Source organism: Anser anser, assembly GCF_964211835.1.
Source record: "Anser anser genome assembly, chromosome: 2".
NCBI classification, from domain to species: domain Eukaryota; kingdom Metazoa; phylum Chordata; class Aves; order Anseriformes; family Anatidae; genus Anser; species Anser anser.
This window is the reverse complement of record NC_139721.1, coordinates 125,895,760-125,911,734: the sequence shown is the minus strand read 5'-3', so window position 1 is coordinate 125,911,734 and position 15,975 is coordinate 125,895,760. Positions and strand designations below refer to the sequence as shown.

At 41.7% G+C, this 15,975-nt stretch overlaps 1 protein-coding gene across 4 annotated transcripts in view; it reads left to right on the top strand.

Annotated features, from left to right (window-relative positions):
* Positions 1–15,005, top strand: part of WIPF3 (WAS/WASL interacting protein family member 3) — a 37,730-nt gene extending 22,725 nt beyond the window's left edge. For all 4 annotated transcript variants that reach the window (XM_083825393.1, XM_083825396.1, XM_083825395.1 and 1 more), the window contains 6 exons: positions 5,619–5,751; positions 6,925–7,053; positions 8,500–9,225; positions 10,757–10,900; positions 11,529–11,630; positions 12,550–15,005. In XM_083825393.1, coding sequence (XP_083681519.1) covers positions 5,619–5,751; positions 6,925–7,053; positions 8,500–9,225; positions 10,757–10,900; positions 11,529–11,630; positions 12,550–12,590 — 1,275 coding nt within the window. In that variant the 3' untranslated portion in view covers positions 12,591–15,005. The remainder of the gene's footprint in view (positions 1–5,618; positions 5,752–6,924; positions 7,054–8,499; positions 9,226–10,756; positions 10,901–11,528; positions 11,631–12,549) is intronic.
* Positions 15,006–15,975: the final 970 nt, after the last annotated feature.

Here is a 15,975-nt window from a genome sequence, read left to right as displayed (position 1 = left end):
GCTCACAAGCAGGTCCCCCTTATTCTTGTTCTGATCTCTTTCATCACTGCTGTTCCCAGGAGGGTGTCTCAGCAGGGTGTTGCACCTTACCATAAGGTGGCCCCTTGCTCTGGGTCTCTGCCCTTGGAGGCTGTTGTGAGCACCTGCCCTGCGCCTGGCTGCCCTTCAGGCGAGCAGGAGCTTTATATCTGGACGGGGACCCCGACATCTCGTCTCCCTCCACGCTCTCCTCCTTGGAGAGCCTTGCTGTGCCATATGGGCAGTGAGAACACTGATCGTCATTCCTCAGAGTGATTAACCAACCCCAAACAGGCTGTTTTCCTCCCGATGTTCTTGTCCATCCCTGACATTATGTACAGACAGTGTTCCACAGATAGTTTTACCTGTATTGTTGCCTTTCCTGAGCAGTCCATGTTGTGTATGCCTGTCATTGTGAATATAGGAATAATATTTGTGCATTTGAGGGCTGGCCCAGGAGAGCCTGTTTTCATTAATATGTGTCTTGTGATCAACCATCCCCTACCCTAAAGCTTTCTGTTCGTCTTTCTGCATCTTGCTGTGATGCCTGTCCCTTCCCTTACAACGCAAAACAGAGGTATTGTGTGCTGCACTGAGGAAGATTTCCTTGCCTCAGCCAGTATCTGGGCAGGTTTTACTGAGAACAGTGTAGAAAATAATAGGAAGAATTTGATAAGGGCTGTCCTCAAACTCTTTGTTTACTAAAATATACGCAGTGATTTCCTTCTGCCAGTGTCTGTGTTTGATCTCTGCATCAAATCCTGTTTTGTCTAGGGAAAAATGGGGCATGGGAGAGAGAAAGGAGGATTGACACCAGATTCACAGAAAGAAATGAAATTGTTGGTAAATTAGAGCTCTATCTTTCTGCTCATAATAAAATACTACATGTCAAGCTGATTTATTTTTAAATTTGTTGTTATACATATCACCAAATAGATATTGGTAGGGATAGGCTAAATATATTTTGACTCTTTTTAAATCTAGTTCAGGCAAATAAATACATTTTCTACAGCTCTATTTAACGTATTTCTTATAAAAAGTGACCAGGAAAGGGAATCTACTGATACAATTCATTGCATGTTAGGAGTATGGATGCTAAATTTTACAAGTTTTCTGAAATGAGAGAGAATGCAGCATCTTTGGATGAAATCGTGCTTTATTTTATCTTACTTATGGCTCCTACCTATTATAGAGACAGAGTATGGGATCCTTTTTTCCCATCAGATGATGGGTTTATTCTGAAACAAAGGTCCATGACTGCCTGGTTACTGGATTGTCCAGAAGGCTGGAGGTATGTTTTTGCTTCAACTGTCCTGTTTATGAAGATCTACACTACCCTGAGTTATTTCACAAATTCAAAAACAGAATGTATTTAAACATCAGAGTAAATATAACCCATTTATGGGACAACTTATGCATCCATTATGACCTGATCTACCTGCTCAGAGTCCAGAGGAATTCCCCTTTTCTGTGTGCAGGGGTGCTCTTTAACATCTGAAAGGTAATAATTAGCATATCCCTATAATTAAGACTACTATGAACTTTTTCAAATGCCTGGTGCCTTCTGTGTTTACATCGTTTTACTATCTGAGCACGTATACCTCTTAAATATTTGAAGTATCATAGGAGCCCAGAGGGTAGGTCAATGCTCCCATCTGTCTTGCAAGATGTAAAGTGACTTTCCTAAGGTGATGCAAGTACCACACGCAGCAGGAATGCACCTAGAAATGGGGCTCACTGCCACAGATTTCAGTCTGTTTTCTTTGGGGGGGGGAATCACTGTCAGAGAATTCAAAACTGGAAGAAGCAACTACAAAACACCAGCTACCTCCCTGCTGCTATTAAATGTGTTAAATGCCAGACAGGGTCCAGCCTTAATCTGCAAAGCAAGAGATCAATAATCTGCGGCTGTCCTCAGTTGTCTGCTTCAAGGAACAGTCACTCTTGCTATTTCCACACTTTCCTGCTTTCTGATCGTAGTTTGCAGGTGTTTGATGTAAATTCACCAAATGCCAGTCTCTGCTGGATTAACAGGTCCATAGTAGGACCATTATTTCCCTCTAAAGGTTTGTGCATTCTGCAGGTGGATCACCCCATGGGCTTCTTTGGGGCTGACCGACCAGGCTGAGCTCCTAAAATCTGATCTATTTTCTCCAGCTTTTTGAATACTGCTGTGGCTCCCGTCTGTGCACCTCCAGGTTTTCAACATCAATTTAAAGATCTGGAGACCAGAACTGAGCTTGCAATTCCCATTTTGCTCACGTTGTTTTTCTGTAAGGATGAAGTACAGCTGAGGAGTATGCCAGCCCTCCTTGCCCCAGCATTGTGCAGGGAGTTCAGGCTGACTTGCTTGTGCTCTCTGACTGCTGGAGCCCACTGCCAGGTTCGGACCTGCAGCACTCAGGATGCAGGTTTTTGTTTCAGAGTTATGGCCAGAACCTCCCATCTGGTAATTTTGGAGTTTACATTTGGCATTTCTATGTTGTGCATCTTCCCTGCCACCCCAGTGGTGGAGCAGTGTGTTTATTTCTATCCTTGCTGATTTATAGTCTGGAACATCGCTCTAAATACCGTGATTTGATGATATTTTCCTGTTTACAAGTACTTTAGAGACCTGTCACGTAGCCCAAACATTGATCCTAAGCCTTACTGAATGGCACAGCTGAGAGTGTGATTTGGGACACTGGAGACAAAAGTAGTGGAGTTTGGTGAGATGAAAAGAAAGTATTTCTCTTATGTTCTAGCTATTTACCTGTGTGGTTTGTTCTGTTCTGTTTCAAACTACATATTGACGGCGCCATTCCTGGTGTTTGAAATGGTAGCAGAATAACCTAATGGTTACTAGGGTAATGAAATCCCACCATTCCTGTACTGATCCATGTAAATAAAGTATGGAATTTAATTTTGGTCTCTGTTACCCGAGGCAGCTCTGGCATCTGATAAAATAAATTATCTTTGCATTCTTCTCTGCTTCCATTTTTATTTTTGTTGAAAGATTGAGATGTTTCTGTAAATAAATGAGACTGCCCTTCAGATAAAAGGAGAAAAAAAAGCAGTCTGAGAACTACATCCAAGGCTGTTTTTCCTCAGTGACTGAGAATATATTTGTCTTCCTGCCTCAGTATTTCTATTTCATGTGGTCAGGATTGAGATTTAAAACCCATGAGTTCCTCTTTTTGTTTTTCTCTTGATAGACAACATACATGTTTAGTGTCTCTTCACGGGCTATGGATTGCAGGCATAGCATCAGTGTGTGAATTCCAGATTAATTTCTTACTCAGTGTATGCTGTTAATTAATCAGAGGAAGGAAGGTTCTGTTCTGATTGTGTATCAAAAAGCAACATGGTAAACTACAAATTTGCAGGGCCAGGACCCCCGCTAGATGAGTGGGTGAGGTACCTGGTGAAATGCTTCTGGACAGGAATTGTCACAGGGCTGGAGAGTGCAGGCAGCAAACAAGGAATCCGAAGGAGCTCTGACCGGTGTGCAGCCAGGCAACATTACACCCCAGACCATCCCAACTCTGTAATGGAAAAAGAATCCGTATCGAGCTACTCAGCAGCTAATCAATCACTCGAGCCCACCGGGCTGGATGTGGAAGATGCTATCTCTTACTTGAGGAGGAGGAGGAAAGAGCTGGGGCATGGATGGCGCTGTACTGAAGTAAGGGGATCTGTCTTAAGACAATGGCAGATTATTGCACTGCCTTCTGGGCCTGCAGCTTAGAGCATTCCTTCTTTTTTTTGTCTTAGAAATGGTGAACAATTAAAACCTTCGCTCTCGTCAAGTGGTATCGAGTCACAGGTCACTGGTGAATATAAGCTGCCACAAGCAGGATATTTTAGTCTAATAGCTGTTTGGATATTAAGACTTCTCATATTCCAGCAGTCTACCTGCTCAGCAAAGTAGACTGGGGAGATGAAGTGGACAGCTGGCAGAGCATACGGACACTTGAACCTGGAAATGAAAACACAGCTGCTGGAGCTAATTTTAAACATAGGTCTCGATCAGATTCCTCTAGATCCTAATTGTTGTGCTGCGGTAGAGAGGCGTGAAGTTCAAGGTACTGGTAAAAAGCTTTTATGAGAAGGGAAGTCGTCCTTGCTCCAGTTATGGTATTTCCATTTTTCACAGTAAGTACTGTCAACTTAAAGAAAATACGAGTGGAAATCGTTTCTGGCTTGTACGTAGTCTAGTGCTGCTTTTAGTATACATGCAGCATTGAGGGTGGTCATAATGGGAATGAGACTCACTGTCCCTAAAACACAGGGGCAGGTAGCACCGTTTCAGAGTGGGAAACTGTGTAACTGTTTTTTCTAATATTTTTAAATAATACATAGATATGGTATCAGTCACAGGATTGTATAATTCAGAGTTTTTACATCAGGTGTCAGGAATGCAGCTGGCATTTGCAGCAATCTGGAGTGCCATCTAGTGGACCTGTGCGAATCTATAAATATATAGTGATATTTTAAACTAGTGCAATAACCACAAGTAATGTCGTAACACTATAATTTTTCCATTTAGTATTAGCAAGTTATGCATTTTATTAATTCAAGCAGCTGGATAAGCTTTTTTCAAGCTTATGTTTTACTTTCATAATGCTCTAACCAGGTGGTTGTTTTTTGTTTTGTTTTTTTTAAGTATGACAATATTGTTCTGCTTTATTATGACTATGATGCTAAAATTAGGAGTTATAGAAACATTTCATTCTCTTTAGGAAGCTTGGTAACGCCTGCAAATTTGCAGTAGATGTGTAAAGATGCAGCAGCACATTGCTGCTATGATGTGAAGAGTCCCCTATGTTAGACCACTCTGTTAACCACATGAAAGGTTGGGAAATAGCAGTTCTGACAATTTTTATCTGCTTCAAGAAAGCAAAACTTCCAAACTTCTTAAAGTAGAATGTGCTTCTGACTTTGTTATGACAGGAAACTTGATGAAATAAGAGGAAAGGATAAATTTGTTGTTGTTTTTATTACAAAACTTTAAACTACAACCTGACTTTTTATGGACCTTGAATAGGCTAGAAAATTTACTGAAATATAACTGCATTGTTGTAAAGGAAGTCTGCTCAAACTGGTGTAATTCTTTGATACAGAGAGAGAACCTAAATTAGTTAATGCTTACATTCAAATGTAAGTTCAATAAGCAATTAATGAGCTTTTTCCCTAAGGCAAAATGGGTAAAAAAGATGTTTATTCTAAAATCTATCTGTTACGTTCTAATATAATAATAAATTATACTTATAAAACATTGTAAATAGAATGAAGAGAGCTAAAGAGAGAGTCAGAGTTGCATTTGTGGGGCAGAGACCATAAAAGGCCTAGCAAGAGGTCACACACCATTTAAACATGCCCTCTAATTTCCTTTCAACAATGTTAACGCACCTAGTACTAGATTTGTATTATCTTTAAACTTCCAGGTTTCATGTCTTCTGTACAACTGAATGCTGTTCTGGTTGACTGAACCCAAAAGCTTTGAAATGACAGCTGCCAGGGATGACTAACTTCAAATTTTCTCTCTGAAGTTTGTTTGTGCCCTTTCTAAGTGTGTATTTTTATCTGTACCTGCTGCCTAATGCTCATATCGTCAACAGGCAAGTTCAGAACTACCAAAATTGCGAAAGGAAGACCAAAAAGCACGAAATGCACTGTTGGCTGATATCCAGCAGGGAACTCGCTTAAGGAAAGTGACTCAAATCAATGACCGAAGTGCACCGCAGATTGAAAGTAAGTACAGGCTCCCGAGGAAGGTCCCTGGGTGAGCTCTGCTGAAGCCATTCTGCAGAACCGTTCAGAGGCTGTGGAGGTCAGCTGGACAGTTTTCAACTTGAAGGGCGGGTTTGGAGTTCATCAAGGGACAGCACCTTAATATGGCTTTAGGATGTGAAGAGGGGAGAGTCTCATTTTCTAAACTTACATCCTGTTTGGAGATCAGCAGCTATTAACACTTCATAAAAAGTCTGTAACTGGGTATCATCTTAACAGACATTCCTTGTCCAAAAAAAAAAATCGTGAATGATGAAACCCATGTAAGTGTCTTATTAAAATAACTGTTTATGTGGGAATTGTTGGCTCTGGCAGAAGAGTTCTTTTTAATAGATAAAAAGAACAAAATATGCAAAAAAATTCTGGAGGCATACGTTTGATTCCTTTGAGACAGGAATGTTTACTCTCTCAAGTCTCTTTTAGCTGTGAATGCATGTCTGATCATCATTTAAAATCAGGGAGAAGATTAACTTTAAAAAGATAATAGCAGTTGCTAGAGTCTTTTCTTTTTAGTGTTTTCTCTAGCCTGAATCCTTTTCCACACATCTTGGTAATGGCAGATCACTGGTATTGGTTTTTGCTTTTCTTTGTTTTATTTAATTTTCTTCTCTTCCTTAGCTTTATATGCTAAAAGAAAGTATCTTGGGGACAGTGGGGGAATAGGCAAGAGTGTATTTTGTAACGTACAACTGATTCACATGTGACATGAGCAAGTAACAGAAGGATAGGGTTAGAAAGAGCTTGACATGATCAAGTAAACCCTATGTCACTCCTGACAGGTGTTTTCTTTAGTGTCTTACTATAAATTTCCACTGGGAACACTGCATCCCATTGCTTTGCAATCAGTAAGGGAGATTTTTCAACAAGCATCTTCAAATCTATAACTTCAAATGTAGTCTAACACAACTTCTTGTTGGTGCCATGATTGACTTGAAATTAAAAAGCACCAGAGGGTGCTGTGCTTCAAGATACTGGGCAGAGAATAATGGCAATTTACTGTATTAACACTAAGTTTTTTTGAGTCAATTTAAAGAGGAAAAATCTGGTCTTGACTGTTTGTTGGTGCTAATCCTCTCAGTCTGAGAGCAAGGTGGAAATGGCTTTCTGCTATACTTTTTTTTTTTCCTGTAACAGAACCCAAAGGAGCTAACAGAGATGGAGCTAATCCAGCCATTAATAAAGGTGGTTCTCAGCCCCCTCTGGGGGGCTTATTTGCTGGCGGCTTTCCTGTTCTCAGACCAGCAGGACAGAGAGACCTGCCAGGTAAGGGCTTCATTTCTATGAAAGAATAGCTGGGGGGAACTGTGATTTGGAATAAAAGTACTTTGGGGATATTAGCGACACTTTTATTTATTTTTTAACCTTTAATTCATCTTCTGACCATGAAAAGCTGAATTAATAATGTGCTTGAAATCATCTTTCTAGATCTCAAGTACCTTATCCCCTAAGGTGTAAATAATAAAATACCTGTACACTGGATAAGAAAGAGATTTAGTGGACTCTGCATTTTTACATGGAGATTTTTTATATTAGCTTAATGTAAACTTGTAAGTGTGCCTCAAATAAGCCCAGATTTCAATACTGTATTTAACAACTTCAGCACAGATGGCAAAAAAGTCGCATTTCCTTCCCTCCATTAGTGTGTATTTCTCTGGTATTACAGGTTTGTATATTACTTTAGAGTTTAATATTTAAGACTTCTGCCTTCTGGGTTTTATAAAGTAGAATTCTGATCCAGCAAGGCATGTCTGGGAGCCATTTTGCTGCTTTCAGTTCAAGAAACGCAGGCATCGGTGAGGGGAAACTCTTTTTGAGTGGCAGCAATGACCTCTGGGGCTGTTGGGCAGCTGGTGCCTGCTCAGGCTTCTGCAGGGAAAGGAAGAACTCGGCTCTACGTGCATCTGTGTTTTCTGGAAGACAAGCCCAAGATGCTCAGCACCGCTTGTGATTGGGCTTCTTCACAAGACTGCAGTAGCTTCTTGGAGTTGTTCTTAAACTAGGACCATACTTGTCAGAACATGTGAATATAGGATGAGATACCTTTTTGACACCTTGCTTTCAGAAAAATCCTTGACATTTACTTAGGCAAATACGTTCTGTAAGGTCAAGAGTCTTTGGGCATTTGCTGTTTATAAAAAAAAAAAAACACAAAAACATTTGAGCCTGCGCCTTCTGGAAAGCCTTCAAGACACTACTTTTAAAAATCCAGGCAATTGAGATTTGTATGATGTTTGTGTGAACTTTTAAATCTTAAGCAAGTCCTTAACTATAAGGATGTTAATGTATGTGTGTCAATCTACTTGTGTTCTTTGAGGCCTTTTCGGTAGGCCTCTTGATGCCTCCAAGCAGACCACTCGTTCGTGTTCAGGTGGTTGTGCTACGAAGGCCAGTATGAAGTACCACGGGCCTCCACAGAGAAGTAACTTCTCCTTAAAGTGTTTTGTGTTGCAGCAACCAAGGAGTAGAGCAGGGTCTCTCAGCAGGTCGTCATTTAACTAAGCAGACCCCCTGGTGCCCACTGGAACACATCACCACCTCCTAGGCCCTTACACCAGAGACAACCTGTTGGATATGAGATGTTCAGGGTGAAGTAGTTTAACCACTCAGTGACCGCTGGGGAGGGGAAGCTGTAGAGTTGCTTTCTGCATTATTTTGTCAGATGACTCAGAACAAAATCCTGGTGTATAACGTGTGATATCTCTTTTTCAGCTGGGAGGCCTGGGCAGCTTCCTGGCATCCGAGCAGTGGCTCCGAAGACCACAGCCCCACCAAACAGCACCGCAAAGGCGGGCAGTAGCCCCCTGAGCCCACCCGAAGGCCCGCGGGCAGCTGTCCTGCCAGAGCCTCCAAGCACCCCACGAGCTGGCGCCACGCGGCCCAGCCTGCCTGCGCCTCCTCCGCCACCTCCAGCTTCCAGCAAACCTTCCCTCACCTTCCCTCCTCCTCCGCCTCTCCCCCCTCTGGCAGACAGGCCTTTCAAGGGGGTATCCCCCAGCTCCGCTCCTCTGCCCCCACTCCCTCCTCCTCAGGCTGACAAACCCAAGTTTCAAGTAGGTGCTTCACACCTGCCGCCGCCTCCTCCTCCCCTACCCCCCTGTGGATTTCCAGCCAGGACAGCCGATTTCCCTGCTGCTGCTTCCTCTCCATCCGAAGGAAGGGATTATCCACCTCCCACACCGCCTCCACCACCACCTCCTCCTCCTCTCCCCGTGCATCCTCCTGCCTTGAACAGGCTCTCCTTTCCACCCCCCGCAGCCTTCAGCGGCACTGCCAGCAGCGGTGACGTGCCCCCACCGCTGCCCCCCAAGTCCCCGCACTTGCTGTCCCATTTGCACAAGCCCGCTATTCAGTCGCTCCCTCTTCCTCCCACCCCACCCCTTCCTCAGCCAGCGGCAGTGGTGGAGACCAGGAAGAAGAGAGCGGGCCGAGGCGGAGGTGAGAGCAGTGGTGGTGCGAAGCGAGGCCTCCCACTCCTTTGGGCTGCTGGGGGAAATTGCACTGATGGGGGGAGAGCTTCGAGGGGTACAAAGCGTACGTGTAGCAGGAGGATGAAGTCCGCTGTGTGGGAAGAATGTAATTAGCACAGTGTGTAATGAGCATGCCAGACCTCAGGCTCTTCTTACTGCTGGACATACATGCCGTATAATTTAATCTTGTGATTCTTGGAAGCAGCATGCTGATCAGTGAAAGGAACATCTTGGAACTGCTGGGTTTCTTGCTTTTGTGTTGGCACTGGTATGTCTCCAGCAGCACGCTGACTGAGCTCAGCAGCGGTCTCCAGTCAATCAAAATCTCAATCAAAACCAAACAATCTCAGGTAGGGCAGCAGAGCATCCAGCACCATGTTTGAAACATCTGCCAGGCATGCAGCTCCTCAAATTCCAGCCCACCCATAACATCCCTCTTCTGCTGTAACTGGCTGGGAAAGTTTACAGGAGAGAATAAAATTAAGATGGGGTAGCTACAGCCACAACAAAGAGGAGTGGCCAGTGCCCCCTGTAATCAAGGTGGTAGAGCCAAAGGCTTCTCCAGCTACTTGGGAAGTGGGCATATTGGCTCGTGTTTCCTTTAGCAGATGATAGGAGGAACTTTCTTCAGATCTGATATAATGAGGATAATTAAAAAAAAATGAGTCTAGGTCTGTGTGGGTTTGAGAAATGCAGACAGCTACTTAATAAGGAACGTTTGGAGAGAATGTTCTGTACCCTGTATCTTAGCAGCCACGTGTCGAGAGAAGGATTACTGCTTCCCTTTGACAGCCAACTGAAAGGCCATCTAAATGCAGCAGATCAGCTGCTTTGTGGTGGTGATTAATGATGCTTCAGAATTGCCTGATGAACCATTATTTTATCAAGATGCCTGCTTCTCATGGTGATTCAACTTTAGAGGTTTCCATTTTGGTTATCTAGGGAGAGATGCAGTTTGAGAAGCAAACCTGGAGGTCTTGGGCTCCCTCCCCCTTACACAGGTCCTATGGTAGGTCTGCCTAGAAGATGTAAACTTGGAAGGCCCTTGCAACTCCTCTGTAAAATGCACAAGAATAATGCAAATTCCACTGCATAACTGCCAAAACGTCAGGAAAAGACCTTGCTTTAGAGATACCATCTAGTGATATTTTTCTTAAAGAAACTTCTAGCTCCTTTGAAGGCGGAAGAATGATCTTCCCCTCCAGAATGGGACTAAACCATACTTTAGAGTGTCTTTCTTTCCCTAGAAGAACTAGAAATAGGAAGATCCAATACAAAGATCCAATACAAAGCTCAAGTAGTGACTTAAATTTAAAACTTGATGTTATAAATCCACGATTAGGCTTGGCAAACTGCAGCTGCGAAGTCACCTACAATACCTGGACGTCTTCCCCAAATACTGCATTCCTTTTTATAGTCCCTCCACTTTTGTGCAGAGCTTACTGTCAGTTTTGTTAATTCATGGTGATCTTTGTGTCGGTCTGCTTCCTCTTTTTCAGGACCTGGTGCTGGAAAGCTAGCTGTTCCTCCACAGCCACCAGCCAGATCACCAACAACTGAACTTACGAGCAAGTCTGGAGTCTTAGCCTGGGCAGCTCATGACCCCTACCCACCTCTTAAAAATGGAAATATGCATATCATTGGTAATGTCATCTTAATTAGCCATAGTTAAAGATTTTGGTACAAAAGCCTTTGTCTCAGACATTAAAAACTCATGCAAGTCTTTCTCATGACAACATAGTAGTATAGTTAGACTGATAGAAAATTTTTTTACAATCCTCTCCAATGAGATTTCTCTCGTAAAGGCTTATTCAGAAAGGTTTTGAACCATTCAATAGACAAGAAATTGCATGCACTACCTGCAAAATTATTTAAGATTGTGAAAAGTTGCTGTACTGTGCTTACATTACTATTCTTTAAAACAGTTCACATTTAGTGGCTTCAACGCTGTACAGCAAAGCCTGCTAAGAACTGCTTTTGTGGTCTAATGAATTGGCCATTCATTCTTGCTAAATTGCTTGAAAACCACCTAGGAATACATCTATTACCACAACATCATCAATGAAGAAGACTGGAACGGCAGCCAGAAGCTTAACTTCAGTTAGTACCAGGCAGCGTTTGCAATTAAGCCTGAAAACTTGGATGGCTTACAAACTGGATGGCTCAAGGTTGTTTACCTGGAGTAAGCCACTCAGATATCAATTCCAGGGGAAAATGAATCAGCATTTTTCTCTAAGAGTGACTAATATTTGTTTCCCTAAAACTTCACAGATGACTTTGAATCTAAATTTACTTTCCATTCTGTGGAGGATTTCCCCCCACCTGATGAATTCAAGCCATTTCAGAAAATATATCCCAGCAAGATAGCTAGAGGTAAGTGTGTAAATACGAGAACATCAGATAGTTATCAAATAGCATTAAAAACGGGGAGAGAAAATAAAGAACAGAAACCAGCATGAACATGAAAAGCTGGGCTGCAAGCATAGGCATAGACTGAGATTTGTTACGGTGGTAACAGAAACAAAAGATGCAATGAAAAGCACTTGGTTACTATAAAATCTTAGTAGCAAAAAAAAAAAAAATTATGTGATTTGGCATACAGTTTGTGTTCTTCAGATTGTTGAATTTGTGGAACCCTGAAGTTGAAAACAATGATCACATACAGACTTAGCCTGCTACTGAGTTTGTGATTATGAACTTGTGAAATCAGAAAAGAAAGGTGACTTCATCATGTCTTCTATCATTTGTCTCAATTTAAATCCTTTGCATGGTGTTCTACACACCTGAATAACAACGACTTAGTACCTGAACCTTAGCAGGAAAGTAGTGACTGACTGAAGCTTGCTTTGTTTTAGCTTAAGTTAGAATCTTGGTGTCAGGTCTTTGTTGTAAGAGCAGGAGTTCACCTATCCAGCTTTGAAAACTGATAGTTGAAGTTGCTGAAAGATCTCATGCCCATATTCTGCTTTTTATAAAACCCAGTGTTTTTTGTGTTATTAGCTCGGCTATTTATCTCCAGCTTGTCATTATTTTTGTTTCCATGCTAATGTACTTTGCATGACTTTTCATAGCAGCTTAAGTCAGTCTAAATCATCTGCTATATGATCTAAGACTTTTTTTTTTACTGAAGAGCTACAGAACATTAGCAATATATATATCATCAGTTCAAGGGAAGGTGATAAACATAACATCTCTGAGTTAGGTTGTTTAAACTGCTGTAGAACTAATCACAAATTCGTTCCTAACATACATATCTATCTCCTCTGAATGAACCCGTCCTTTATATTTGCAGATCCCTCTAAAAATCCACCTTTAAGAACACACGTGAGATGAGAAGAGTCATTCTGATGCTTTCTGGATTGGTATTAAAAATGGAGAACATCAAGATAATATATGGAAACAGAAGGTGTCCCATTACAGTGGCAGAGATTATATTTGAATCACAAGTGCTGCAACATTAACATTTTTATAAACTGGAAGAGAGATGTAAATGATACTTTTTGAAGTAGTATTGTGGCCTACATACCACAAGAATGTTAGCACAGGCTTTTAAATACTGTATACATGTGGATATTTTTAAGCAAAGAAGCATAAAATTTAAATTCTTCATAGAGTTCAAACAATTCTTATCATGCTGACAGTTGTTACCTCAAAGAATACTTTTTGCATGATATGCTTGTAATTCATTTTCCCCTTCTATCTATATTTTTAAGTACTTTAGAAATCCTCCAGCTATTATTCAGATATTTTTCAATGAACTGTCTGAAAATAATGTGACGCTTTTAGTCTCTCCTTATGTTTCTTCACGTCTTGTATTCTGCCTATCCTCAGATTGAGCAGAATGGCACTTTCATGAACAGGCGGGTCCACAATCCTCTTCTCATCAAGCATGAAGAGGAAGGAGATGACAAAGGGTTGTGGCTGCTGTTGAGCCTACCTCTACTGATTACAGATCCTTATAGGATAGTGAACATGTCTGAAGAAGCCCAGATGGGTAGGGTGCCTATGGACCTGACAAAGACAACAGAACTTTTCCAAACTGGGCAAAGAGGAAGTTGTTCTACTGTAAGCAAAAGTGGTGTATGTGAATGCACATACTATCAAGTGTATACATATGGGCATGTGTCCTATCTTTTCCTGCTGGCAAAGTGGATATTATTAACTATTTGTGTGACAGGTTCTCTTTACCCAGAAATTAGGAGACCTTGAGATCATTTTAAGTTGCATACGTTGTAAACAGGCAAGTAGAGCTCCTATTTTTCACCCATAGCAGCAGTAAGGATGCATTGTCCAAAAAATAATAAAATAAGGAGTCCCTAAAGTGGTGGTTCCCTTGAGTTGAGTTGCTTGGAAAAAGTAAATGAGGCAGGGATGAGACTTGAGATTTTACTTTTAATGTGAAGCTGTAGTGAGGTGTTTGGATCATTGATGTTCAGACAATCAGATGTCTGCTTCCAGGAACAATTATAGAAATGCAACATTTCACTGCATTAGGAGGAAATGTTGCCAGCAGCTTGTGGGATGAGAAAGCCCAACAAAGGGTCAGTAAGATGATGAAGGGACTGCAGCGCCTCTCCTTTGAGGAAAGGCTGAGAGAGCTGGAACTGCTCAGCCAGAATTTTGTCAATGTACCTAAATATCTGAAGGGAGGGTGCAGAGAGGACAGAGCCAGGCTCTTTTCAGTGGTGCCCAGTGCCAAGACCAGAGGCAATGCACACAAACCGGAACACAGGAGGTTCCATCTGAACATGACAGAACACCTTTTTACTGTGCAGGTAACCGAGCACTGGCACAGGTTGCCCAGAGAGGTTGTGGAGTCTCCCTCCTTGGAGCTACTGGAATGGCTCCACGTGGCCTGTGCAACCTGCTGAAGGTGGCCTTGCTTGAGCAGGGGTGGGGGTGGACCAAATGACCTCCTGAGGTCCCTTCCATCTTCACCCATTCTGTAATTTCCCCATTTTACAGTTTAATTGGGTTCAGCAGCTTGAATAATTGCACTGCTATTCTGGCCTAACAGCCAGGCTATTTATAGTTATTGTACTATTTATTTATATAAATACCATAATTCCCCTCATCTGCAGCTGTTAAAAACATAGATGGTAGGTGAAGATCCTTCCTCATGGCAATGCCTTTGAATAACAGTATTTGGAAAAGAAAGGTAACTACATCCTTGCATAGCTCTGCTTTTCTCTTAATTCTTGCAACAGCTTGGTTACGCTGTGACTCCTACTCCCCACCCCACACGCATGCTCATGGTGTAGCGATGGTATAAGGGTAAGAAGCATTTGAAACTCTTGCCTATAGGGCTCTAAAGAAGTATCATCAGTCTTTTTCTAGCCTATTATGATACCTTGTTGTTCTTCATGTGAAAAGAAAACAAAATAAGTGATGCTTTGACCAGTACTTACTGTCACCAGTATTACAGTTACTTGATAAGTATGCATGAGTTCAGTAATAAACAGGGGTCAGCATATATATTGCTTCTCAAAAAAGTGGGAAAGTTTAATACTGCTTTAAATAATATTTTGTTATATTGTTATTAAAGGTTGATGTATGGCTAGTTCTCATCTGTTCTGCAACTTGTATATAACTCTGTAATAAGTACCTTCTAAGGATTTTAAAGCTATTTAATGCTCAGACCACATGCCAGAAGATACCTAACAAAACAAAATTTATTTCTGTTTTTATTTTGACTAGGGTGTTTTAGAAAGAAACATCTTTTAGAGATTAAACTGCAAAGCCTGTGCATATTTGTAAGTGTTGTAGTGTTATTTCATACATGTTAAATCCTTGTTGTTCAAGAAGAAGTTCAGAAGCTTCAGAAGGTCCCAGTACTTGGATGTACAGAGAATCACAGGGGCTAGTTCCACAGCTGCACTCAACACCACTGGAACTTCCAGGCCATGGGGGTGCTCTGGTTTTCTCAAAGTTGTAGGACTAGCGATTGCCCCCGAGCATGCTGCTGTAGCACAGTTGGTTGTTTTTTGTTGTTCCCTTTTTTTAATTCACTACCTAGTATCTTACTTTTGCTTCAGCTATTAGAAACACTCTCCCGATCACTGTGCTCAAAACAATTAGTTCTGTCATAAAAACTGTTCCCAATAAGGACAAATTCCAACAAGATAATTGCAGATGTTTGTTTCTTCCAGTGGGCAAATGATATATTACACTTTTAGCAGGAACACCCTCTTTTTCCATCTTGCCTCCCTCCCACCTCTAAAATTTCAGAGAACTGAGCTGTGAAAAGAGCTGTGTGAGATGGTATATCCTAATCTCTGCCCTCTAGCTGGGACAAGTATTTTTTATTCATTTTCCCTTTGTTCACAAACATCCAGCTACTCCTTTTATGACACAAAGCATTCAGCAAGCAACAGCTCTAGAAGCAGCTTTGAAGTTCAGCTTGGTATGTGTGTGTTAAGGGTACTTTGATTAGGAGTATCTTCATTCAAAGCACCCGCAAGTGGATTTCATGAGAAATCCATTTACTTGAGTTGTCAGCACGTTGTTCTTTCATGTTCTTCATCCACTGCAATACTCACTGAAATAAATTGTGCTCCTTGCAGTCTCTACTCTACCCAGGAAGAGAGAAGTTTTAGGTTTACTTGCCTATTTTCTCCTCCCCTTATCTCCAGTTTTATAATACAGAGGCACAGAAGTTGAAATGAGGGATAAAGACCTGGCCAAGTAGAGCTGTTCCTATAACAGAGCCTAGGAGGAT